The sequence below is a fragment of the Rhinopithecus bieti genome, unplaced genomic scaffold (assembly GCF_001698545.2).
Source record: "Rhinopithecus bieti isolate Rb0 unplaced genomic scaffold, ASM169854v2 scaffold_33937, whole genome shotgun sequence".
NCBI classification, from domain to species: Eukaryota; Metazoa; Chordata; class Mammalia; order Primates; family Cercopithecidae; genus Rhinopithecus; species Rhinopithecus bieti.
Window position 1 is genome coordinate 1530835 of NW_016814873.1, and position 25427 is coordinate 1556261.

The 25427-nt window shown below is 53.9% G+C and overlaps 1 protein-coding gene and 1 long non-coding RNA gene across 7 annotated transcripts in view; both read right to left on the reverse strand.

The window, feature by feature from the left end:
- LOC108515536 (uncharacterized) lies at window positions 1–5725 on the reverse strand. Of its 2 annotated transcripts, none has more exons than XR_001881544.1 (4): window positions 5657–5725; window positions 4594–4727; window positions 1886–2136; window positions 1–684 (listed from the first exon to the last, which is right to left on the reverse strand). It is a non-coding gene; the product is annotated as an uncharacterized LOC108515536 (long non-coding RNA). The 2 variants fall into 2 exon arrangements; XR_001881543.1 differs by lacking the exon at window positions 1–684 and adding an exon at window positions 1019–1262.
- A 3497-nt stretch (window positions 5726–9222) lies between these two features.
- The window catches only part of INSRR (insulin receptor related receptor), a 20487-nt gene continuing 4282 nt past the window's right edge, over window positions 9223–25427 (reverse strand). For 2 of the 5 annotated variants that reach the window (XM_017852494.1, XM_017852493.1), the window contains 21 exons: window positions 23137–23688; window positions 21271–21574; window positions 21029–21171; window positions 20693–20837; window positions 18381–18595; window positions 18060–18186; window positions 15649–15887; window positions 15080–15247; window positions 14748–14943; window positions 14501–14542; window positions 14205–14425; window positions 13836–13972; window positions 13591–13753; window positions 13304–13409; window positions 12588–12640; window positions 12166–12395; window positions 11583–11693; window positions 11284–11443; window positions 10837–10966; window positions 10565–10699; window positions 9223–10279 (listed from right to left, as the gene is read on the reverse strand). In XM_017852494.1, coding sequence (XP_017707983.1) covers window positions 10036–10279; window positions 10565–10699; window positions 10837–10966; window positions 11284–11443; window positions 11583–11693; window positions 12166–12395; window positions 12588–12640; window positions 13304–13409; window positions 13591–13753; window positions 13836–13972; window positions 14205–14425; window positions 14501–14542; window positions 14748–14943; window positions 15080–15247; window positions 15649–15887; window positions 18060–18186; window positions 18381–18595; window positions 20693–20837; window positions 21029–21171; window positions 21271–21574; window positions 23137–23688 — 3821 coding nt within the window. In that variant the 3' untranslated portion in view covers window positions 9223–10035. Of the gene's footprint in view, window positions 10280–10564; window positions 10721–10796; window positions 10967–11283; window positions 11444–11582; window positions 11694–12165; window positions 12396–12587; window positions 12641–13303; window positions 13410–13590; window positions 13754–13835; window positions 13973–14204; window positions 14426–14500; window positions 14543–14747; window positions 14944–15079; window positions 15248–15648; window positions 15888–18059; window positions 18187–18380; window positions 18596–20692; window positions 20838–21028; window positions 21172–21270; window positions 21575–23136; window positions 23689–25427 lie in introns of those variants that run through there. The other 3 variants (XM_017852495.1, XM_017852497.1, XM_017852496.1) reach the window with 3 other exon arrangements.

Consider the following 25427-nt stretch of genomic DNA (forward strand, 5'->3'; position numbering starts at 1 on the left):
GGGATTACAGGCGTGAGCCACTGTGCCCAGCAAGGTTCTGGGATTTTATCAGCAAATGGATGTGCCAGCCATCAGAGGCTTGGGTATTTTCTTCCTTTCTTTTCTACCAGCCCCCAGAATCCTGAAGGGAGCATTTAGCAACCTTCTTGTTCTTGCTGACTAGGGCTGAGGGTCAGACCTCAGGTCTCCCCTCTGGTTTTATCTCTCCCTTCAACCCTGCATGCTGCAGGGCCCTGAAAGGGCTCCCAAATGTCATCTTTTCTCCTCGAGGGGCTTACATCCTAGAGAGAAGGGGAGGAAACTCAAGAGAGTGCAGTCTGGGGGCATTTGGGCTGGGCCTTGAGAGCTAAGCAGAATCCCAATAAGAAGTCACGGGTGGAGAGGGTGTCCTGAGCATAGGGAAGGGCTTTAGCAAGGATGTGGAGGCACGGGGGTCACTTGGAACTGTGGCAGGAGCACGCTGGGTCAGATCAGCTTGCCTTTCCCACTTCTCTCCTTCTCTCTCCTGCTGTGTGTACTTTGCTTCCAGAAGTTTCCTGAGGCTGAATTTGCTGTTAGACTGAATTGCAATGAACTGGCTGGGGCAACGGTGACAGGAGGGCAGGGGGAGGAGCCCTGCAGCAGCTGTAGTCCTGTGTCAGGTGGCTGTGTGTCCAGATGGTTCTGGGTCAGAGCTGGCAGTACCTGGAGGGGGTGGAGAGGGATGGTGAAGAGAACGAGAGAGCCTGGGAATCTGGAAAGACTGGCAGAGAGAGTGCTTGGCGACTTGACAGCCAAGTTCCAGGACTGCTTGACAGTCATCAGGGAGGGAAACTGCTTGGTATCCTGGTGGTCTCAAGGATACCAAGAGATACCCGAGAGAACCCAAGGAGGCTCCAGATGTTATGAGGGACCCATGAAGCTGAAGGTATCACAGGAACTAGAGGATGTGATGGTTAGGGCAGAAAGATGTTAGAGGGAATTGAGGATCTCACAGACTCTGAGCGCTGGAACTAGAGGGCTAGAGGGGAGGGGAGATTGAAGGGTTTCGCTCTTCCCTCCTCTGTCATGGCTGAGTGTAGACTTGGTGGCTGAGGAGGAGTCATGGCAGTCAGGCCTCCAGACTTCCTAGTGTAGCCCCAGGGACTGAGGTCCTCACATCTGGTCCCAACATCATCCCTGAGCACCTGAGGGAAGAGGCAGCTGGTCCAGCTGATACTTTGGCTCAGGGATCATGTGTCCTGAGGTACGTGGTAGATTTTCCATTTGACAGGCGACTTAACCTGAGGATTGAAGTAAATTACCAATAACTTTGCTGGAGCAAACTAAACTTAACTAGTTTTAGTTAAGTATGTTGAACCAAGATTCTGTTCAAGTCTGGCTCTCAAGGTAGTATATTTTTTCCTTTCTGTACTCTCTGCCCCTAGTTGGTTTGTTGTCATTAATTCATCAAGCATCTATTTGAAGCCTAGAATGTGCTGGAGTTTGTTATAGTTTCAAGGGATACAAAGATAAATGAGGCATGAGGGCAAGAAAGATATATAGGCAAACAAATCCAGGTCATTCGGAGTTTCACTTTGAAGCAAGGATTTGGTAGAAGGGGTGTAAGAAGGAGTGGTCTATTCTGCCTAGGATGAGATTGCAAGGGGAAGAGAAATCAGTAAGGGCTTCAGAGAGGAGGCAGCAGTTGAAAGAGCTGATTTAAAGGGGGAGTAGGTGATCCTCAAGATATATGGGAAGGGAGAGGTGGAGGAGAGTGGAAGATGCTGAGTAGCAGGAGCAAAGTGAATGAGGGCATGCAGGCTTAGAGTTGCAAAGCCTTCTGGAGGATGGTATGGATGTGAAGGGGCAGGAGGCTTGAGAGACGAAGCCTAGAGGTAGGCCTGCCTGCAAGCTATGTGCTTACCTCATCAGCACTGGGGAGTCATTGAAGGATTTTCAGCAGGGAAGCATCGAGATATGAGTTTCATCATCCTCATTCCTTCATTTATGGTGCCCTTGTAGCATTTGGTTCTTACACAGCTCTATGAGGGTTTGCCATGGTGTACTGCAATTGTTTGTCTACATATCTTCTCTCCCAGCAGACAGCACGCCCCTCAGGGCAGGGGCTTGTTCTTGCCCATCTTTGTGAGACTTCTTCACCCACTGCAGGACCTGCTATGAGTGGGTATTCAACACATCACTATTTGCTAAAGACATTTTGGTGCTGGGGCCATACAGACACCATCCTGCTCATAAGGACTTATGTCCACCCATCTCCAAAGCCCTCTTGGTCCAGAGTAGTGCATCATGTAGGCAGCGTGATGTAGTGGAAAATATGTGTACCGATCTGACTTTGAATCTCAGCTCTGCTATTTATTAGTTGTGGGACTTTGAGCAAGTTATTTGACTTCTGTAAGGCTCAGTTTCCTCATCTGTAAATGTCAGCAATAGTGTGAACTTACCAGATTGTTTTGTATGTTAAAGTGTATGTCAAGGCTGGGCATGGTGGCTCATGCCTGTAACACCAGCACTTTGGGAGGCCGAGGCAGGGGGATCACCTGAGGTCAGGAGTTTGACACCAGTCTGGCCAACATGGTGAAACCCTGTCTCTACTAAAAATACCAAAATTAGCTGGGCATGATGGCGTACACTTGTAATCCCAGCTACTCGGGAGGCTGAGGCAGGAGAATTGCTTGACCCTGGGAGGAGGATGTTGCGGTGAGCTGAAATCGCACCACTGCACTCCAGCCTGGGCAACAAGAGCAAGACTCTGTCTCAAAAAAAAAAAAAAAAAAAGTATATCAAGCATAGACATGTGGTAGGTGCTCAATATATTTTAGGTATAAGAAAAATAGTAGCTACCACGATGCTGGTCACTTGCTTATTGTTTCTTGGCTCTAAACCTTCCCTTCTATACTCTGCTCTGTGAGGCTGGAGCTGAAACTCTGCCAATCACACTTCCCAGACTCCTTTGCCCGCTCTGTTAGGTTCTGTCAGTAGTCGGGACTGCAGGGAGACAGGGGAGGACTCACTTCTTTCTGTTTGTTTCCTTTCAGTATTGCTGGGGTACCAGCTGGGCAGCACCACCTCCTCCTCTGAGAGACCCCACCTCTATAAGGTCCCTTTGCATTTTTAGACTCTCACAACCTCAACCTCACCTCTTTGTTCCCCCAGCCTAGGGGAGTTAGCCTCTTCCTGCAGTTATCTCTGTGTTACTTAGTGTTCTCTTTTCGCTTCTCAACGCTTTCACAACAGTAAAGTCAATCCCTTATATTCAATACTCTCTCTCTGTGGAAATACCTAGAGTGGTTTCTGTTTTCCTAAGGGGACCCCTAACACTCACACCATAGCTGTGTATGGTAATAGGTATTTAGTGCCCTGTGGGCGGTATAGAGATCAGAAAGGGCATCACGGGGAAGCCACAGAGACCAAGGATGCAGAGGAGGGAATGGGGACAGATGTGAAGGCCAGTCTCAGAAGACGCAAGTCCCAGGCTTGGTGGTAGGTGACACGGTACAAGCTGTCAGGGAAGAGTCTAAACTGATTGAAACTTGGGCTTTGTATTAGGCTGGGGCATATCATGATGCTGAAAAGGCAGGTTGCAGCTAGAAGTAGAAGGCTTAAATGCCACAGCCTAGGGACAGGGAAGATGCAATTTATAACTATAGACAGAGACTGAAGGCCAAGAGAGGAAAATGCAGCTGTATTCTCAGTCCTCAAGGCAGATTGGGGTAGTGGATGTGGGCTGGACCTCCAGTAACTGGCTATGTGATCTTAGGCGAGTCATTTTGCTTCTCAGATCATTGATGCTGCCCTCTCTAAAGTAGATTTTAAAAAATCTAATTTGGAAATAGAAAACTCTTTGCCAGTGTAAGGAGTTACTGATGTTAAATGTTATTCTGACTGCATTCCAGCCTGGGTGATAGAGACCCTGTCTCAAAAAAAAAAAAAAAAAAAAAAACCACACACACACACACAACCAAAAACCAAAAAACAAACAAACAAACAAAAAAACACGAAACAAAACAAAAACTATTCTGGGTAGGTGGGGATGAGTGGCTCTCGGGGAGGAGATTCAGGAGTGCAGCAGGTGGCGGTGGGGAGGTTGTATTTTTAGGTTGGGAAAGAGAGGAGAGTGGGATCTCGGTGAGGAAGAATTTGAAGAAGGCCTCAAGGGGTGTGATGGTCCACACTCAGACTGGGAGGAAAGGGTGGGCAGAGAATGAGGGAAGGAATGGAAAAAGGAGACATGCCTGGGCGATGGGCATGGAATGTGTGAGAAATGGAAGGGTGTGGGAACCCAGACTTAGGAGTTTGAGCCACTATAGGCAGAGGCCAACCCCACAGGGTTGGGAGGGGAAGGTGCCCTCACTTTTTGTGGCCCCAAAGATCCTGTAAGCAGAGAGCTATTGGCCTCCCTTGGGGTAAGCCTGGGTTGCTAGGAATCTCTGAGAAGTGTCTGCTTTTCTCTACTTCCCACCTGTTTTATGTCTCCTGGGGTGGAAGACATGGTAGGGCTACAAAAACATGCTGCCAATCCTGAATTCAAGAACATGGACTTTGGCACAGCCTAAAACATGGAGGAAAAAATTCTTCTTGGAGAGTATGTATGAGACAGCCTGTGATACATACCCAGGTAGTGAGGGGGCAGAGTGGGGGGCCTGTAAGGCTCTGTTCACTCATCCTGAGCCCACACCTCTGGGCAGGAAGCCTCGTTCTTTTCAAAGCAAACTGCTTGTTTTTCCCTGCATGAATAACGTATGTTCCTTAAAAAACACAAAGAGAAAATACAGAGAAGCAAAAAGAAGATATAAATCATCCACAACTCATCACCCAGATGCATATTTATGCTTCCAGATATTTTTTCTGAATCTGTACATGGAAATGTAAAAAATGGCATCATTTATATTATTTGTAACCTGCTCTTTTCATGCCACAGTTCATCATGGCCATCTTTCCATGTCACTAAATGTACTTCTGTAATATCTTTGTAAATGATATCACAACCAGATAACAATGACAATAATTTGTATAGTGCTTTATAGCTTACAAAGCACTGGGCATCCATTATCTTATTTCAGCTCTTGGCCTTCCAGCATGAAGGTCTCTCCCCTAGGAAATTCTGCTTCCAAAAGAGGCACCCCTGCCTCCTTCACACCTGTGCCTCCCATGCCCCAGAAGTCGCCTCCATCTAGGGAGGGATGCTGGCCAGGGCCCTTCTCCCTCTTCGCTTCTTGTCTGACCCTGCTGTCAACTTCTGTCCTTTTTGTCTCATTTTCTTGAGAATCCTTCTTCATAGTCTCAGAATTTCCTCCTGGCTGCCACCCTCGTCTTCTCTGCTTCATCTATCCTCCCCTGTCTCCTCCTGCGTGTCTGCCCACCCCGCTTCTCCTGTCCAGCTCTGCTTAAGACACAGCGTGACACACCTGGGAAGCTGGGAGCCAGAGTGGGCCCCCAGGATGGGACCTGTCTCATCTCCGGAAATGACTGAGCAGAAAGTCCCCCTGTTGTTCACAAGTAGGGAGGGTTGGGGGACAGACCCACAGACATCAAAGGGGCAGGGCTGGGTAAAATGTCCCGGGGTGTCCTCAGAGCTTCTACAGCTGTGCATAGGGATGTTTCTGAGTTCCTGGCTCCCTACCGCTGCCTCTCTCTTCCACACCCCACTCTGTTTCTTTCTCTCCTCATGACGTACCTGGCATCTCCATTCTTTCTTGTCCTCCTTCTTACATCTAGAGGCTTTGGTGCTTGACAGCTACCTCCCTCTGTGTGGAAGGAGAAGGCTGGGAGAGAGACAAGAAGGAATGCCCTCTGTCCCTGAACTAGCCTCACTTTTTGGCCCTGGAACTTCAGTCCTACCTTCATCCTGTGAGTGCCTCCCTTATGCCCCTCCCTCCTCCCTCCTCTTTCATGGTGGGAGTGATGAAGCCGGGGAGAAGCTAGACTCTGCCTGCAACTCTGGGCCTGCTAAGTAGGGGAGGCCAAACCATTCAGATGTGCTGCCTTCACAGGACTGAATGAGGAGCATATTTCACAGGGCTGAATGAAGAGTATATCTAAGCTGGGGCTGGACAAGCTATGCAATTAGCCAAGATCCTGGGCAGGGGTCTAGATCTCCTGGCTTTGGAGAAGGGCAAATACTTCAGAGTTAGGGAAATCCAGATATCCACACCCAGGGATCACCCCACCCCTCACCACACCCACTCTGAACAGTTGCCCCATGGCCCGTCAGGCCACTTTTCAACAGCAAGGACATCATAACTCTGAGCCATGTGGCCCCTTTAAAGAGCGTGCTTCAGCCAGGCATCAGCTGCAGCTGAGGACTTGATCTCCAGCTCCTATCTCACCAAGTGCCCTTCCCGTCAGACTGTGCATCCGGGGCTCACCAAGCACCTTGGGCTTCAACTGTGTACCAGGGACTCACCAGGTACCTTTTGCACTATGTGCCAGGGCTCCCCAAGCACCCTTCACTTCAGCTTTGCATCCAGGGTCCAGGGACTCACTGAGTATCATCTGCTCTAAACCCATCCCAAGCTCCGCCCACCTGGATTCCTTATTTGGCACACATTCAAGAGGATGCTACATTCCCCACCCTCTCCAGCAGTGGATGGTGCCACTCTAGTGATCACTTACTAGTGGGCCCTTGGACGAGTAACCCAGAGGGGCTCAATTTCATGGTGGATGACCAGGAGATGACTCAGGTGGTTCAAGCTCTCTGCCTCCTGTGCAAAGAAAAGGGGTGGGCAGGGAGTGTCAGCTCTTTGTCAGTTGACCTCACAGGGCTGGGAGGAGACCAAAACTTCAGTCCTACCCCTGGGAGCAGATGGTGTTGGCCTGAGGAGTTGTGCATGGGAGCTTCTGGCTGGAAGCAGGAAGACCTTCGCTGTGGGTTGGCGGTCACATACTAACATCCCCTTTATCCTTAGCCCTCAACAGAAAGCGGGAGAAGGTGTCAAACAGCTAATGGACCAGGGGAGGAGCTTCCACAGTGTGTCGACACTGGGCCAAGGGCAAGGTCCAAAGTGTCTGCTCCAGGACTGCCCCTTGGCTGGGCGGCTAAGACCTGGCACTCTGCTATCTAAGTTCCCGGGACTTGGAGCCTGGTATTACAGGGCGGGATAAAAGGCGTTGGTAAAATCAGGTGTCAGAAGCTGAGCTCTCATGTCCTTGTACCCCATTCTTCTTCTTACTTGGTGACAGCCAGGAACAACCCTCTGCTCCATAGCCAGAGCCTAGAGGAAGAATAACTGTGAGCCCAGAGGAAGAGGAACCTCATCTCGCTGCCACCGAGGACTGGCTCAGTGGCACAGCTCACCTGACTTCAGACCATTTCCACCTCCTCCCCCAGGCCTCTGGGCCTTTCCTCCCAGAGAACTCCAACCTGTTCTCCCGGCCCCTACAAAGATGCATCAGTTGTTCCTGAGCTTAGAGGGGGTAGGTATGAGATCCATAGTCCCCATGGGTGGAGGATCTGCCACAAGGCCACAGGGACAGTTTTGAGAGATGGATGGTAAACATGCCATTCTTTTATGCTCACCTTTCTTCTCCCAGCCAGCTACAGGTTTTTTTTTTTTTTTTTCTTTTTCTTTTTTCTGGAGTTATGTCTGAATCTGGGGAAGAGGAGGGGGACCAAGATGGGTGTTTCTGGATTTTAGTCACTGCATTTACTGTTCTGCCTCTGCGGTAGGTGTCCATCCTTCCTTCTCCAGGTCAACCTGTTGTCTGTCTGCAACTATCTCTCAGATAGGAGACATGTCTTCCCTCCTCAAAGCTTTCCTGTAGCATTGGGAAGTCCCTCCTGAAGTCCACCCTCCATCTATCTTGCTACCTAGTTAAATCCACTTCTTTTCTAGGACTTGGACAGTGATAGAGCTTGTTTCCTAGCATCCCTACATCCTTCCCCCAGAAGTATTTCTGGACCAGCCACCACCTGCCCATCTTTGCAGATGCAGCCCCGACGACATATTAATGAAGCCCTCTTTTCTTCGACTTCCAATCCCTTCCTTAAGCATTTCCACATCCAGACGACCAGCACTGTGAGGGTTAGGGGGCATAGGTGGTGGGGAGAGGGGTTGACCCCACTGCTGCCCTGTGGGCGTTTGCAAATGCAGGCGTGCCTGTGTGCTCTGTGTGAGTGTGCAGGTCTCAGAGCCAGGGCTTGCGTGGAGTCTCTCCACCCTTCCACCCTCCTGGAGGCCTCTCAGAGACCCCGCTCCAGAAGGCAGGGAAGCCCAAACTCCCCAATTTTCTCCCTTAGCTGTGGTTCTGCTGGTAACCATTAGGGGTCACTGTTGCTTCAGTCACCAACGCGGGGCAGGGGAGGGGTGGGGCTCCACACAGGTGGTCCTTGCTGCCCACCCTGACCCTGTGGGTATAACAGGGTAGTTGTTGTCATAGAGACAGCCTCACGCAGACTCGTGCCCACTCCACTCTGGTATGAGGGAGCTGTGGTTTGCAGGACAGCTGCTGGCGGGCTTGAGCAAGGGTGCACAGAAGGGCTCATCTTGCCAGACCCAGAGCACGTGGCATGTGTGTGGCACAGCAGCTATACCCCAAGCCCTTGGGTGCAGGAAGCTAAAGAGTTCTGAGCCGTGGGCAGCCCCTCCTGCTGCCACCCCCTTCGTCAAGGTTTGACGTCATTCTTTTGCAACCCTTCCCTCTCAAATGCCCTCATGGCACTGGCAGAAAAACCTGGGAACTGACTCTCCTGTGCAACATCCACATGCCTCAATGGTGTCTCAGATGAACACTGAGATTCTGGCCTCCCAGGATAACCACAGGGTGCCAGACGCACAGACCCTGCTCTGCTGTGTGTCCCCTGGCTTGGGTGGGGGCATCTGGCATGAACAGGTGATGTCATCACGGCCTCTCCCCTGCCCCATGTCTGACCACTTAAAGTGTGTCCTATGACACTCCAGAAAATACCTATCCAGTGGACCGATATAATAGACATAACAAGGGATGAAATTAAGATGAGATGTTGGGGACAGGTTGGTTCTGCTTGGAGGCCAGACACAAAGGTTCCCTGCCGGGCTCAACCACTTCTGGTCCTGAGCAGGAGATAATTGCAAATTGTTCTGCCTCACTGCCATGGCAACCCTGGCTGCTCGGGTCCTCATGGAGGTGGTGTTTGACAGCAGCGTATTTATCCTGTGTCTCTGCCTTAGGGTCACCACCTCGATTCCCAGAGGAGACAGAAAGGAAGTTCATCTAGTGTTAACACCATGTAGATGGAGAGATAATGGCTGCCTGGGACCAGGGTACAAACAGGCCTCAGCATTTATTGTGCCTTCTCCAGTCTTCCCATGAGAGGCAGGGGTGGGGGCGGGGCTGGGCGAGGGTGAGGGGAGGGAGGAAGACCAGGCTCTGAAAGCCTTAAGCATCCAGGGCTAATCATTGAGGGGAGGGACTGGAGAAAGGGTGACTATACTCCAAGGGATGCCCCTGGAAGAAAGGAGGAAGGAGCACCAAGCTTGGGGAGCCCTGGGCGGGGCAAGAGGAGAGGAGGAGGTGAGGGCAGGCAGGCTGGGAACCACTTCCCAGGCCCTTGGGTTCTCCCCATGCCACCTGGTCAGTGGAGCTAAGGGGAGGAGTTGAAAACCAGTGGCAAGCAAGGGAGTCATGTGGACCCCCCACCCCGCTTCCCACACATGCATGGAGAGTGCCCCAGGCCTGCTTCTGACTGCTCATCTAATTTCAAACATGTCGATGGCCTTACCTGTCCACAGGAGACCCCAAACTGAGGGGCAGGACCTCTAGGGTGGGTGGGCCCCCTCTTCCTAGTCTGAGTGGGGTCCCTTTCTCTGAGGGCAGGACGTCTGTCCCTGGCCTGATCTCTACTCCTCCGGCTTTGACCCTGCTTGCTTTCCCCCGAGGGACTCAGAGTCTGAGAAGCTCCTGTGGTGAGACCCCTCTGTCCACCCCCACAGCCTTCCCTGCTCCTGTTCTCTGCCCCACCCTCGGCCACCCCTTGCCATGGGTGGGGGTGGGGGTGAACATTCAGATATCTCAGCCACAGAGGTCGGGTCCCTTCCTCTCTCCCCATGGGAGGCCAGCCAAGGAATGGGGTGCCCCTCATTGCCCTGGACCCCCATTTTGAGGGCTGCAGTCTGATGAAGCCCCTCTTGGGGTGGGTGAGGAGTCAGGCTCTGCATCGGTGGGAGGCAGGGAGCCCCGGGCCCCCTGGCACTCCGAGCTGTAGTAGAAGGAGAGGAGGCGGAAGGAGGGCTGAAGCTCCTCCTGTATGCTGTCCAGAATGTGTGTGAAAGATGGGCGCAGGCGTGGGTTCGGCTGCCAGCAGCGGCTCATCAGCTCCTGCCTGGTGGGTGTGGGGAGCAGGGTCAGAGGCATCCGGGAGCCCCTGCCGCACTCTCAGCCTCCTGCACTGAGGGTCAGTTGGTAGGAGTGGGGATCGTGGGCCATTATGCCTGGGAGAGTGAGAAGGGATTAAATGGGAGTCGTGGGGGTTTGGAACGGGGGGCACTAATAACTGAGGGTCAGTAGATGTCAAAGCATCAGAGGAGGTGAGCCAGAATCGTGGGGCCAGGTGGGGGAGGGTTGTAGGTAGATCAGCAATGAGGAAGGGGCAGGGGAGGTGACTCACAGCTGAAGGGGACAGCCCTCCAGCTCCTCCAGGACCCCGCCATCCATGACGAACTTGAGCACCTGCTCATTGGACAGGCCCTGGTAGGGTTGTTCAGCCAGGGTCACAATCTCCCAGAGTACCACACCGAAGGACCTGGAGGGCATGCAGGAGCGCCTGAGCCCAGCACCCTTCGTGCTGCTTGGTGCACTCCAAGGGACGGGGGTGTTCCAGGCCCCTCCCCAGATCCCACCTCCACATCCCTGGAGCCCTGTGCTCCAGCTCGGCCCCACCAGACATCCGAGTGGGTGGTGAAGATCCCATCTTTGAGGGACTCAGGGGCCATCCAGCGCACGGGCAGCAGCCCCTTCCCACCCTTGCGGTAATAGTCTGTCTCATACACGTCCCGAGTCATCCCGAAGTCTGGAAAGTGAGGGTGAGGGTGGAAGAGGTGTGGGGCATAAGAGCCACACATCTGCTCCCGCCCCTGGAATACCTCTCCCAATCTTCTCATCCTCCAGAGTCACCAAGAACCCTGGAAAGTAGGGGCTCAATGGACCTCAGAGCTCATCCCATCCAAACCCCTCTGCCCTCAGACAAGAGACTAAGATCCAGGGTGAGGGTGACTTGCCAAGGGTCTCACAGGCTGTCAGGACCAGGGCTGTGGGTTTCCTGATGCCTAGCTTAAGGGAGTCTCTCTACTTTTCAGGCCGCCCTCATCTGCCTGGCACCCTCTGTACCCCCGATCTTGACGGTGAAGTCCTGGGACACCATGCAGTTGCGGGCTGCTAGATCTCGGTGCACAAACTTGTTGGCAGCAAGGTAGGCCATGCCGTCTGCAATCTCACCAGCCATCTGGATCATTTGCCCCAATGCTGGCTGTGGGAGCCCGGGGTTGTTCTAGAGTCAAGATTGGGGGCTGGTGAGGAAGGAACCCAGAGGCTGGTCTCCTGTCCAGAGCTGGCCCCCACCTCCCACACTGTGCCCAGCCCTTCTTTCACTCCCCAGCCCCTGGGCTCAGGGTCTTCCTGTTCCCTACCTCTGCCTCAGGCCGCAAAGATCGAAGATGGCTCTTGAGGTCCCCATGGGTCATTAACTCCATGATGACCAGAGTTGGCTGGCCCTGAGACACAACACCCAGGAGACGCACCTGGGACAGACAAAGGGCCTAGCAAACCCCCTAGCTCCCATTGACCCATTTGGCCAAAAGCCTGATCTGCTATGACCACAGTCTGACTCAGACACCAAATCTGACACTAACCCCAACCATGACTATAACCTGACTCCTGACCTAACAATGACCCTGACCCTAACCCATGACCTTCATCATATCTGATGATCATCACAATCATGAACTTGGCCCAACTTTGGCCTTGAGCCTAATCAGGACTCTAATAATGATCTGGACACCCAATATTGAGCCCCAATCATGACTGATCTCAGCCCTAGCCATGACTCTACCATGACCCTGTCTAACCATGACCTTCACCCCAATTAGGGTCCTAACCATGGTCCCAATCTTGACCTTAATTGTGCACTAACCTCATCTCTGACCCTTTCTTTCTTACCACATGACTTTTACACTAATTATGACCCTGACAATGCCCCTGGCTCTCCCTTACCACATGGTGACACTTGAAGGCTTTCATGACAGAAGCTTCCTTGAGGAACTCAATGCGTTCCCGTGGGCTGGCCAGCTCATTCACCGTCTTCAGGGCCACAGGTGTCAACTCCTCTCCAGCCTCAAGTCCTCGTGCCAGGCCCTCATATACCATTCCAAAAGAGCCCTGGCCCAGTTCCCGGATTATCGAGATCTGCTCCCGAGGCACCTCCCACTCATCAGGGACGTACACTGCAAAGAGTTGGAGGGTCGCAAAGCAAAGATGCGCTCTCTGCCACACCTCACCCCGCAACTTCTCTTCTCCTCTTCTGAACGGTTCCGGTCCCAAGGCTATCTTCTGCAAGAAGGTCTCCTGGAAGTCTGTCTCTGCTCCTCTCCTGTCTCCCTTTCCCATACCACCTCTCCATCCACTCCCAGACCTACTATCGGAGGCGCTGAAGTACTCCGGATTCACAGAAGCATACAGGGTTCTGTTTCTGCAACGGGAGGTGAGGGCGTCAGGCTGGAAGGGTGCTCAGGAAGGAATGAGCAACATCAGAAGGAAAAAGGACATTTCAAGGAGGAGGGAAGTTACTGACCATACCCCCAGCCTTGGTCAGGGTGACTGCTGGGGATCCCTAAGTACCCTCCAAGCTGGCCTTGGGCCTATTCCTGGTTCTGACAGGGAATAGGGAGGATACAAGAGTGAAGGGGCTTCCACCCTCTCAGCTAGTCCCTACAGCCAAGCTGATCAAGGTCCAGCCCCATTTTCCTCTTGCAGTCAGCCTTGGAAGGATCTGACATCAGGCATTCTGGAACACATCCCCAGGCCTCCTGCTTCTCCTCCTAATAAGGGACCAGCTTTATTATTTCTCAGCTTGCGCTGAGATTGTGGTGACCAACAATCCCAGTGTGGCTGGAATGAGGGGTTTCCTAGGATGCAGAACTTTTACTGATAAAACCAGGAAAATCCCAGGCTAACCCGGATAAGTTGGTCACCCTAGCTGAGAGGTATGTTTCCTCCATGCCACTGCAGGCGAAGAGTTACTGTCTGTATGGAAGACCTGTCTTTCTACTGTCTCATCTACCTCCCTTTGACAGACTTTATGATGAGGGCTCAGGGAGAAAAGGGGGTGGGGACTGGTGGGACTTATCATCACCTCTTCTTGCCGTAGAAGAAACCAAGGGCAGCTAGAACGATGAGCAGCGTGAGCCCCACAGGGGTGGCAGTGAGGAGGACATGCAGCCCCCCAGCATCCTCCTCCTCTGGCAGTTAGAGGGCAGCAGAGGGTAGAGTCAAAGATGTAGAAGTCAGAGAGAAGGCCATGCTTCTCTTTCCATGCTGGGAGGTGAGGATGGGGAAGGATGCAGGGGAGGGGCCTGTGGTGGGCTGGGGACCAGGTGGGGCTTTTCGGTGATACAGGTCTGTGACAGAGGCTGCATATACCTGGGCCAAGGATGTAGAAGGCAACACTGTCTGTCCAAGAGCCATTGCCAGCCAGTGAGGTTGCCCTAACCCTGGCAGAGTAGTTTCCAGGGGGCAGCAGGGCCAGGTGGACTCCCCCAAACTTCGCATATCGAAGACGGGACACACAAAGCACTGTGGCCTCCTGAGAGTAACGCAGAACAGCTGGCTGGGAAGGCGATGTAGGCACAAAACGGGACTGGGATGGGGATCCCACAGGCACCTACCTCTCCCAAGCGGCGGTACTTGATTTCGTACTTGAGGATGAGTCCGTTGGGGTCTGGTGGCTCGAGCCAGCGCAGGAGGACACTGTTCTTGCTGAAGGCCTCCCAGGCCACCTTTCCTGGAATACCATCAGCCTCTCCTGCGGGAAGGGGCATCCAGCAGCCGGGCCAAAAGTGGTTCATCTCACTTTAGGTTCAAACCCAAGCTAAACTGGGCTGAGCTGGGAGGTGGGGAAAGCTTTGGGATTATGGAAACTGAGAGGAGCAAGCAAAGCGAGGCTCTGGGGTTAGCAAGAAGTCAAACCCCAAACCCTTGCACAGGGTCCTCGGGGTCGGTGACGGGGATAGAAGGTGTGTGTGGGGGTCACCTACTGTGGGGCATGGTGCGTGCAAAGACGAAGGTGGCGGCGCTGCAGCCCACGGTGTGCGCCGCGTGATTGCAGGCATGGATGTCGATTCGGTATTCTGTGAAGTGGCGCAGGCCGCTCAGTACCGCTCGCTCACGGGGTACCTTATCCTCCTGGATCTCGAAATCCGAGCTGTTGCCCCCCAGCCGGAGGGGCCCAGTTGCCCGGCGGTGCCGCGCGGAGTCCCTGGGGAGAGTGAGTCAGAGCCAAGGCCCAGACCCAAAAGCCACGCCCCTCAGCACCGGCCCTAGTCCTGCTCACCTTTGGGGGCTCTTGTTGATGGACGTCACCTTCCAAGGGGATCTGGGGAGGCCAGGGGTAGCCCTATCAGGCCTGTCTGGATGCACCCCTATGCCCTCTGCAGCGCGCACTGCCTCCAAAAGCACCCACAACCCGGGCCCCGCCCACACAAGCAAGACCCCGCCCACAAACCTCACCCCTCCAGCAAGACCCGCCCCTCACAGGCCCCACCCATCAGACCGGCCCAGGCCGCGAGCGCTCTTCGCACTTGGGGATGGTGATCGCGTTGTGTAGAAAGTTTTCAAACTTCTTTTGGAACGAGGCCTCTTGCGCCTCCAGCGGGGGCAGAACCTGACCAGGAGGTGGGTGCTGGCAAGGGCAGCAGCCGGACTCCATCTCCGCCTCAAGATCTCCGTCTTCGCGGTCGAAGCGCGGGTCATTGTTGCTGGTGGGCAGCCGCAAGCCTGGCGCCGCAGCGGGAAGACACTAGTAAGACAGGCGGTCTCCCTGCCCCTGATTCCCCCATCTGCCCCGGCCCTGCGCCTCCATCTCCCCTTCCCCACCCGCCCCGCGGCCGGCCTGCGCGTAGTCCCTGCCCACCGCGGTGGCAGTAGTCATTGAGGTAGAGGTCGCCATCCTCTGCCAGCCGCTGCCATAGCACCAGGTAGTAGGTGAGGTTCCCATTGCGCTGGGTCGGTGGCTTCCAGCGTACCAGGAGGTGGGAGGAGGAGTTGGACGTGGAGATGACGTCCTGGGGCACCGTGGGAGCTAGGAGTGCAAGAAGGATGCAATTCAGGGGTTGTGGGGCTTCCTCTTGAATACCGTCTAGTAATGAGCCCCTCTCTCTGGGGGTCCAACAGCCCTGTCCTCACGAAGAATAGGTGATCCTCATCTCTGCCTTCCTAGAACTCAGTGTTTTGTTTCTGTCCTCCCCTTCTCTGCCATAGGCCCTTCAGTTCCCTCAGCTATTGACTCTGGACTGTTCCAATCCCAGCCCCAGAAGGACCTAGGCAGATGCCCCCTCTTCTTTCTAGGACTCAAGCATCTGGCCTCCCAGCCTCTGTGGGCCAGGTGTTCAGTGCCGCGGCTTCTCTATTTCTGATGCCTATGCTCCCCTGTTCTCATGGATGCAGGTGTCTGACTGACTCTTGCGCCCTCCAAATGCCTACCTGCAGGCAGCGTTCGGAGGTAGACGATGGGACTCTGGGCTCCTTGATGGGGGCTGTCCTCATCAGTGGTTAGCGTGATGGCCCGCACAAACACTGCGTACTGTGTCCAAGGCTTGAGGGAGGCTAGGGTCACCCCTGGCTCCTGGGTGCGGCTTAGGGGCAGCTCCACATCCAGCAGGTTCCAGCTCTGGGTTCCACAAGCATCTGGACCCACGTGCTCTGTGGCATTCTGGAATGGGCTGAACACCCATCCCCGGAGCTGAGGGGTCATTCAACCCCACCCCCAAGTTCTGGCACCTCCCCGACCCCCTCCCCCGTACTGAATCACTCCAGGACTATCATCGTCCTTCTTCCAGTACATGTGAGGGCAAAGCCATAACTCCAGCCACCTATTAGACCCTGGCAAAGGTGGGGAGGGGATGGCCTTTGATATCTGTGTCAGTGAAATTTGTAATGATGTATCTCCTCATCCTTAGCAGGGAATATCGAGCTCTAGTTTCAATGAATATTGAAAAAATCTTGCATTGTATAAATAAAACAAGAAAGTGTGTGTGAAAGAGTCCCCTCTCCTAGAAACAGCAAGCAATAAGGTTATCCTAATTCCCCTAAGTGTAATTGCCTGGAACCAGGACCTGGAGACTGCTCCCTTCCCAGTATCTTCACTTAGGCCCTTGAATTGACTTTGGAGGTTTATGAGCCTCCCAAACTATAGGGAAAGTTTTGTGCATGTGTGGTTTTCTAGAGGGTTCCTAGCTTCAACAGCTCCCAAACATGTCCATGACCCTAAAAGGCCAAGACCCATTGCCACAGGGAAATTAAGGGGCCAGAGGCAACTAGTGCTGGCTGCCTGAAGGCCAGTTTCGGGGCAGGGCTTGGGGAAGCATCACTGGCTTTAGGGTAGAAGAGAGCTCCCTGGGGGAGATGAAAGTGGGCCCCACATGGGAGATAGCAGAATAGACCACGGGAGACAATGGAACATCACACTGATGTTCATGATATTTGTTTCTTTGGTTTGGGAAGGGGGTGATGGAATTCATGTTGAGCCAGGGACAAAACTTGAGGGAGGTCAAAGTGGGTGGTGATGGGGGAACTTGTGGCCCAGCTGGAAGTGCTTGCCTTTGTTGGGACCTATAAGCAGGATAGTCCAGGAGCAGCTTGGGGAGGGGTGCGCGGGGGCTCATAGTGGGTGTCATGGGAGCAGGTGTCCTGTGAGGCATGACACACTGAGCAGGTCTGGGTCTGTTTGGAGTCAGGGTTGGGCAGGATCTGCAGTGTGTGTCTCTGAGGGAGCATGGCTGCAGCCACACTGCAAGGCAGTGATGTTAGGGAAGCTTCTTGAAGGGCTCCCAAGGTTCTCTGCTCTTTGAGCCCAGAGACAGCTGTGTATAGTTGTGCAGATTGTGAAGTGCCCAAGCCAGGGAGCCAGGGGAGATTCACATTGTAGTCAGGCCAGTGCTCCATAGAGTGCAGTCCACAAACCAGCAGCTTCAGCATCTCCTAGGAGCTTATTAGACATGTGGATTCTTGGGCCCTGCTCAGGATTAACTGAATCAGAATTAGTGAGGGCGAGGGCCAGGAATTTGTATTTAACAAACTCTCCAGCTGCCCATGCTAGAGACCTTCACCTACCACTGAGACCTAGGAGAGTCTTGGCCATTTGAGTGGGTCTCCTACAACTGACTTCCTTCCTCTGTCCTCCCAAGCCAGACCCTGAGCTGGTGGTCAGCTAAGTCCTCTCCATTTTAATTCACAGGAAATGCTTCTATGCCAGGTGGCCTCCATCTTCTATAATATCTATCAGAGAGAGAGCATGAACTCCTTACTCCTGCCCTCCCAGTCTGCATCCGAAATCCATCTCCCTCCTCTAAGGATGTCTCCTTTTGATTCCTAGCCGTGTTTTTGGAGAAGTCCTTCCTGTGGTCTAACCACTATCCTTCCTGTTAGGGTCAGTTGACTTTCGCCAAAGAAAAGAGCAGTGTGGTCCCTGGCGGCCCCTGCTCCCTCCCTTCCTAAGGCTTAAATGAAATGCTGGCAGAGCTGCTCTTAAAACTGGCCAAATTAGTGGGTGTTCCCCAAACCGCTGCTGGGGCAGGAGCGTGTGGTCAGTGTAGAACATTAGCATAATGAATTGAAGTTTAATGATCCAAGCCTTCCCAGCACGATGGCTCTCCTGGGCTCTCAGAAGCCCTGTCTTCTCCATTTCACTTGGTGAGGGGAAACCGAGGCACGGAGGCATGAAGAAGGTGAGGGAAGAGAGCCAGACCTGGACCCTACCACGGAGTACAACTTGGGGGTCCTGGCTTCCTGGGTCTTCATAGCCTCGCTGAGCTCCGCCCTCACCTGACTGTGGTCCCTAAGAAATTGGCCTCGTCCGGCCCCGCCCCCGCTCCGGCCCCGCGCCCGGCACTCACGACTCCTTGTAGTACACGATGAAGCTGAGCAGGTCGCGGGCCTCCAGTGGCTCGTAGCGCTCCCAGCGTAGCAGGATGCGGTCTGCCTCGGTCACGTTGGACACGAAGCGCAGGGTGCGAGTCTGGCCTGGGTGGGAAGAGGGGCCTGCTTTCAACCACGCCTGACAGCTGCTTGAGCGCCCACCCTGACCCCGCGGCATCCCATTCCCAGTGAGACCGCGAAGAGAACTTCTCAGGCTGTCCCCCTCGAGCACCCCTTCCCCGGGTGCGCGTGTCTAGTGTGTGGCCGCTTGTCCACAGGCACTGGGGTTGGGGTCTCACAGGCGGCGCGGTCTCCGTTGGTGCGGGGGTTGATCTCAGCCTTGTTCTGCCGACCTCGTGTGCCCGTCACCTCCTCCAGTCGGTAGATGTGCTCCAAGCAGAGGCGCGGGTTGAAAGCAAAGTAGATCTTGCCCACGGGAATGGTGAGCCCCGCGGCCACCCAGGACCCTAGCTGCTGTAGGTTCTGGTTGTCCAGCACGTAGAGAGTGTAATTCCTGGGGGAGGCCAGGAGACCTCGCTTTGCGGGGAGGTGGGGGCAGGGGGTAGGAAAGGGGATGGCTTATGGGTTCCTCCTGGAGGGGTTTTGCTGAGCCCACGGAGGGGGGCACTCAGTGGCCGGCTCACACCAGCACACCGGGGGCATTCGTGCATACCCACTCTGTGCCACTGACCAGGAGTATGATGTCTGCCAAGTGACCCTATCTTTTGGTTTTCCTCATCAGTGAAATGGGGTCCACAGCTTCCCTGCCCCCATCCTTCCCTTGATTCTCTTTAAACTGAGCACCGGCTATGTGCCAGACTCTGGAGGCTTCGGAGACAGGAGGAGGAGTGGTGCTCAGCCTGGGCCATTCCTCTCCAGCTGAGGTGTGGACAACTCTGGGGTACATGCAATGTGTCTGGAGACATGAGAAGCCACAGGGAGCCACTAGACTAGATGGTAACTTTGTTTTTTTTCCTCACTCTGCCACCGAGGCCAGAGTGCAGTGGCCCAATTGCGGCCCACTGCCGCCTTGACCTCCCAGGATTATAGGCAGGAGCCACTGCGCCCGGCCTGGATGGTAATTTAAAACATTTTTTTTTTTTTTTTAAGATGGAGTCTCTCTCTGTAACTTAGGCCCTAGGCTGGAGTGCAGTGGCACGATTTCGGCTCACTGTAATCTCCACCTTCTGGGTTCAAGCAATTCTCCTGCCTCAGTCTCCCAAGTAGCAGGGATTAAAGTCACGTGCCACCACACTCTTCTACTTCTTTTGTATCTTTAGTAGAGATGGGGTTTCACCATGTTGGCCAGGCTGGTCTTGAATTCCTGACCTTGAGTGATCCACCTGCCTCCTCAGTAGCTGAGACTACAGGCATGCACCACCACGGTTGGCTAATTTTGTATTTTTTATAGAGACCGGGTTTCACCATGTTGCCCAGGCTGGTCTCTAACTCCTGGGTTCAAGTGATCCTCCCACCTCGGCCTGCCAAAGTGCTAGGATTACAGGCGTGAGCCACCGAATCTGGTCTGGATGGTTATTTATTTATGTATGTTTTGAGCCAGAGTCTCCCTCTGTCACCCAGGCTGGAGTGTGGTGGTGCGATCTCAGCTCACTGTAACCCCTGTCTCCCAGGTTCAAGCGATTCTCCTGCCTCAGCCTCCTGAGTAGCTGGGACTACAGGTGCCCACCACCACACCTGGCTAATTTTTGTATTTTTAGTAGAGATGGGGTTTCTCCATGTTGGCCAGGCTGGTCTTGAACTCCTGACGGCGTGTGATCCCCCTGCCTCACCCTCCCAAAGTGCTGGGATTATAGGCAAGAGCCACTGCGCCCAGCCTGGGTGGTAATTTAAAACATTCTTTTTTTTTCTTTTCTTTTTTTTTTTTTTAAGATGGAGTCTCTCTCTGTAACTTAGGCCCTAGGCTGGAGTGCAGTGGCATGATTTCGGCTCACTGTAATCTCCACCTTCTGGGTTCAAGCAATTCTCCTGCCTCAGTCTCCCAAGTAGCTGGGATTAAAGTCACGTGCCACCACACTCTTCTACTTCTTTTGTATTTTTAGTAGAGATGGGGTTTCACCATGTTGGCCAGGCTGATCTTGAATTCCTGACCTTGAGTGATCCACCTGCCTCGGCCTCCCAAGGTGCAGGGATTACAGGCGTGAGCCACCGCACCCGGCTCATTCTTTTTATTTTAAAAAATCCTGGCTACATTTTAGGTAGGTCTTGACTGGCAGGTGATAGGAATGGGTTTCAAACCCAGGCAGTCTTGCTCTGCAGTTGACAGGACCAGATGATGACAATTATAGCCAACCGTTATAGAGTTATATGTGACTGTAATTTATATTGTATATACCGTGTTCCAGGCATTGTTTTATGTGCTTTACACATAACAACTTGAGTAATATTCAAAACAGCCCTAAGAAGTAAGTAATGTTATATTAACCCTATTTTACAGATTAGAAAACTGAAGACCAGAGAAGTTAACCTACTCAGAGTCACACGGCTAGTGAGTAGCAAAATTGGTTCCAGAGCCCATTCTCTTCACCACTGTTCTGGGAGTGTTGGAGGAAGGAGTGTAATAGAAGGAGCTGGTCAGAGGCCTAACCCTTACCCATCCACCATGGCGTCTCCCCGGATTAGTTTGAGGTTCTTGAAAAAGCCCAGGGACACGAGGGCAAAGGAGTGCTTGATTTTGAGGAAGCCAGTAATGGTTTCTACCAGCCCCAGGCTGTGCTGCAGCTGCGGCTCCAGGTTGTCTAGGGATGGGAAGACAGGGCTGGAGCAGGGAAGGTGATGGGTCCGTGGGGCAAGGGGGCTGAATGGTGGACCCTCAGGACTGGGACCCAGGATGATGGAAAATCGTGCTGAGTTGGGTCATTGTAAGGGGTGTGTCTGGGAGGAAGGGCATGACCAGGAGGAGGAATGTGGCCCCAAAGTAGGTACTGACAGCCCTGGCGAAGGTTGAGGATGAGGCTTCCCTCCACATGTGTGCAGCCCACCAGATCCTGTGCCGCCTGGATGGAGTCGATGGTCTTCGTGCCTACCTTGCACTCTTTAGGGCACAGCCCCTCGCACTTGTGGCAGAATATGCTAGCAGGAGCAAGCAGATGTCCTGAGCCTTGGACCAGTTTGGGCCTCCTCAGGCCTCCTCACTGCTCCCAGGGTGCCCTCCACCCTCCCTACACTCACCTGCTGCTATTACGGGTGAAGCCAGAAGGGCACTGGGCCAGGCAACTGCCCTCGTGTATGCCGAAGGTGGAGGCGCGGCCGGGCACAGAGCGCAGGCTGGCACAGCGCTCAGCTGTGACACAGCGCCAGGACTCATACTGGTAGGTGCCTGGCGGGCAGGCCCACAGGCAGGCACCCTGGAAGTAGAGGTGGCGGCAAGCTACACAGGCACGAGGGTCTTCCGGCTGGCTGCAGCCCCCCAGGCATTCAGTGTGGCAGCACTCGCCCCTCGCTGTGCAAGCCAGCCCATGGGGGCAGGGGCACACTGTGGGGAGAGTGGTGTGTTAGACCTTGGCCATGCTCCCTCAGTCCTGGCTGTCCTTCCAATGCTGGCCCCACCCTGTTTCTCTTGGGATGACACTCAATCTGCACCCAGGTCCCTCCCATTCAGATGACACTGGTTGCCGACTCTGTTCCGCTCCGATGGGATTCTTGAGGACAAGGACTGTGGCCCTGTCTGTGGCTCCCCAGCTCCCACAGTGCCTAGTCGGGGGTGTCAGAGCTCAGGACAGAGCAGTGACCTTGTCCATCAGGGTTGTTGCTCTCCAGCCTGCTGTCCTGTCTATCCTGTCTAGGCCTGGTGCCCAGATCATGGCTGGGCATGGTGCCAGGGTGAGCGGGCCAGCCTCTCCTGAGCAGCTAGGCCCACGGGCCTGGGAGTGTGTGCAAGGAGGGGCCGACATCCGTCGTTTTACCCACGCTTCTGCCCATACCGCCCCCACCTCAGCTCCCCGCCCTGGGCAGGAGGTGGCTCCAAGCAACAGTGGGAGGGTTTGGGGTTGGGGGCCCAATTGCCTAAAAACTGCACAGTGGCAGCTGGCTGGCTATGGGAACGATCTGTGGGGTAGGGGTCAGCCAGGTCGTGTTGACACTGTACACGAGAGGATGCACAGCAGCTGTGTTTACAGCCAACAGGGAGGCATCAGGGAGGTGGGGCACAGCCGATGCAGCAGGGATCTGGTTACTCTCCCATCCACCCTGCTGCTGAGGCACTGGGGGCGAGAGGAGCTGACCTCCAGGAGCTGAGTGGAAAAAACCTCCAGGTTGGGGGACCCCAGATCTGCTCCCCACCTCTGAAAGGTTTTCCTCTCCTTTCCTATAACATTTTGCTTCCTCCTGCACCAGCCATCCTTTTTACTCCTTCCTCCTTTCTCTACTGCCTTTTTCCTCTCCTTGCATCATCCTAAAGGTCCCACCTTACATCTTTGCTGTCACCTGTTCAGTTCTTCACTGATCATCTCCTTTCTTCTCCTGCTCACCCCAAACCTCAACCTCCCATTACAGTACTGCCAGCTGACCCTGGACCACTGTGCTGTGGCCACTCTGAGTACGAACATAGAACTGCTACCATGACCCAGGCACTGCTCTGACGCTTTGTAGAGTAACTCATTCCTCATGACACCCGATGATCATTTTACAGCTGAGGAAACTGTGGCACAGAGAGGCTAAGTGAACATAGCCAGTAAGTGGTAGAGCTGAGACTTGAACCCAGGCCCTCTGCCTTTGGACTTAACCACTGCCCCACACTGCTTCTTGTGCTGCCTACTCTCCGTTCGTGCCTGCTGTTTTCCCCCCATGCCCACCTTGAACCTGTCCTTCACCTACTCCATGATGCATGCCGTCATGGGCCTACCCCTTAGCTGTCTTATGCCACATTGGTTGTTTAACTTTTCTCAGCCTTTGTTTCCTTACCTGCCTCGTAGGATGAGTGAGGATTAAAAAACAGTGGCAGCTGAAAGTACTGACCCATACCATCCTGTGACCACCCAGCCCTATGTGACCTTGCTGTTTCTGTTCCCTAAACTCATGTTCTGTGCCAGTGCCCACCTCTCTGGCAGTGGCTGGAGGTCCAGCATCTGTAGTCAGTGTGCCCGCTGAAGGTGGTCTTGGCACAGGGCTCACCAGCAGCACCCAGCACACCAGGGCACACGTCAGCACACTCCTCGCCCAGCTTGTTGCCCACAATGTGGTTGGCGCCAGGTGCTGGCTGCAGCAGTCCCCAGTCAATGGTGGAGAGGTGGCAGAGTTCCTGGTTCTTCTCCACACGGACAGCCCCACGCAGCACGGCCCCAAGCGCAGGCAGTCCCACGTCACGCAGATGCGGCATCTCAAAGATGACCAGTGCGTAGCCCAGGAAGAGGCGTGTCCCGCGGATGACTGCTAGGTTGGGGAAGAGGTCGCGCAGGCTCTCCAGTCCGTAGACACGGAAGAGCAGCAGATAGTCGGTGACCTGGGTGAGGCGAGGGAAGCTGAGGCCACGGAAGTCCTCCCCGGTGGCTGTGAACATGAGCAGGATCTGCAGGTGGCCCTCCACCACGCTGCAGTTCTCCAGCCGACGAAGCTCTGCCACCTCTGAGCGAATGTCCAGGCTGGGACACACTGTGGGCATACATGGCATGCAGCATTGAGTACAGCCCAGGCCAAACTCCACATCCAGTCCTGGCAGCTTTGGAGGGGAGCCACACCGGCAGTAGGACAATGAGTGAGAAGCCAGGCTCTGCTCCGGGTGTGGGGTGGCCTCCTCCCTGGGCCCCAGAGGGCTCACCTGCAGCCTGCAGGGTCTCTACCAGATGAGCCACACAGGCAAAAATGAACTCCTGACCCTCTCTCCCAAGCCCATTTTCCCTTCTTAGTTAATAGCAACTTCATTCTTGCAGTCAGGCTCCCAACCTAAAGTCACTCTTAACACCTTTCTTTTTCACCTTCTACATCCTGTAGGTTTATCTTTAACATATGTCCAGAATCTGAACTGCTTGTCGACACCTTCACAGCTTCCACCATCATCTTCCCCTGGATTGATAGTAATAGCCTCCCAAACTGTCTCCCCAATTCCACCCTTGTCCCTCTTTGGGACATTCTCCACTCTGCAGCCAGAGTCATCTCAAAACACATTGATCACGTTTCTCCTCTGCATATAACCCCTCATGACTTCCATCTGTCTTGATCTTATTACAGCCTACGGGGCCCTGGACGATTTGAGCCCCTGTAGCCTCTCTGATTTCATCCTTTTTATCTTCTTCAGCCACATTGACTTCTTTGCTATTCCTTATATATAACAGGAGCTTTACTACTATAACAAGCCAGCAAAGCTCCTTCCTCAGGGTCTTTGTCCTTCTCTTCCTTCTGGCCAGAACCCTCTTCCCTCTACATGGCTTGCTCACCTCCATAAGTCTGGCCAAATGTCCCCTTCTCAAAGAGGCCTTCTCTGACCATCCAATTTTATTTATTTATTTATTTGATATGGAGTCTTACTCTGTCACCCAGGCTAGCATGCAGTGGCACAATCTCAGCTCACTGCAGCCTCCATCTCCCGGGTTCAAGCGATTCTCCTGCCTTAGCCTCCCAAGTAGCTGGGATTACAGGTGCCCGCCACCACACCCAGCTAATTTTTTGCATTTTTAGTAGAGATGAGGTTTTACCATGTTGGCCAGGCTGGTCTCCAACTCGTGACCTCAATCGATCCACCCACCTTGGCCTCCCAAAGTGCTGGGATTACAGGTGTGAGCCACCACGCCCGGCCTGAACATCCTATTTAAAATTGACTTCTATTTTCACTGGTTGGGTGCAGTGGCTCACATCTGTAATTCCAGCACTTTGGGAGGCCAAGATGGGAAGGATACTTGAGCCTAGGAGTTCAAGACCAGCCTGGGCAACATGGCGAAACCCTATCTCTACAAAAATATACAAAAAGTAGCCAGGCATGGTGGTGCACACCTATAGTCTCAGCTACTCAGGAGGTTGAGGTGGGAGGATCTCTTGAGCCCAGGAGGTCAAGGCTGCAGTGAGCTGTGATCACGCCACTGCACTCAGCCTGGGTGACAGAGTGAGACCCTGTCTAAAGATAATTATAGGCCGGGCGCGGTGGCTCAAGCCTGTAATCCCAGCACTTTGGGAGGCCGAGACGGGCGGATCACGAGGTCAGGAGATCAAGACCATCCTGACTAACATGGTGAAACCCCGTCTCTACTAAAAATACAAAAAACTAGCCGGTCGACCGAGCGGGCGCCTGTAGTCCCAGCTACTCGGGAGGCTGAGGCAGGAGAATGGCGTGAACCCGGGAGGCGGAGCTTGCAGTGAGCTGAGATCCGGCCACTGCACTCCAGCCTGGGCGACAGAGC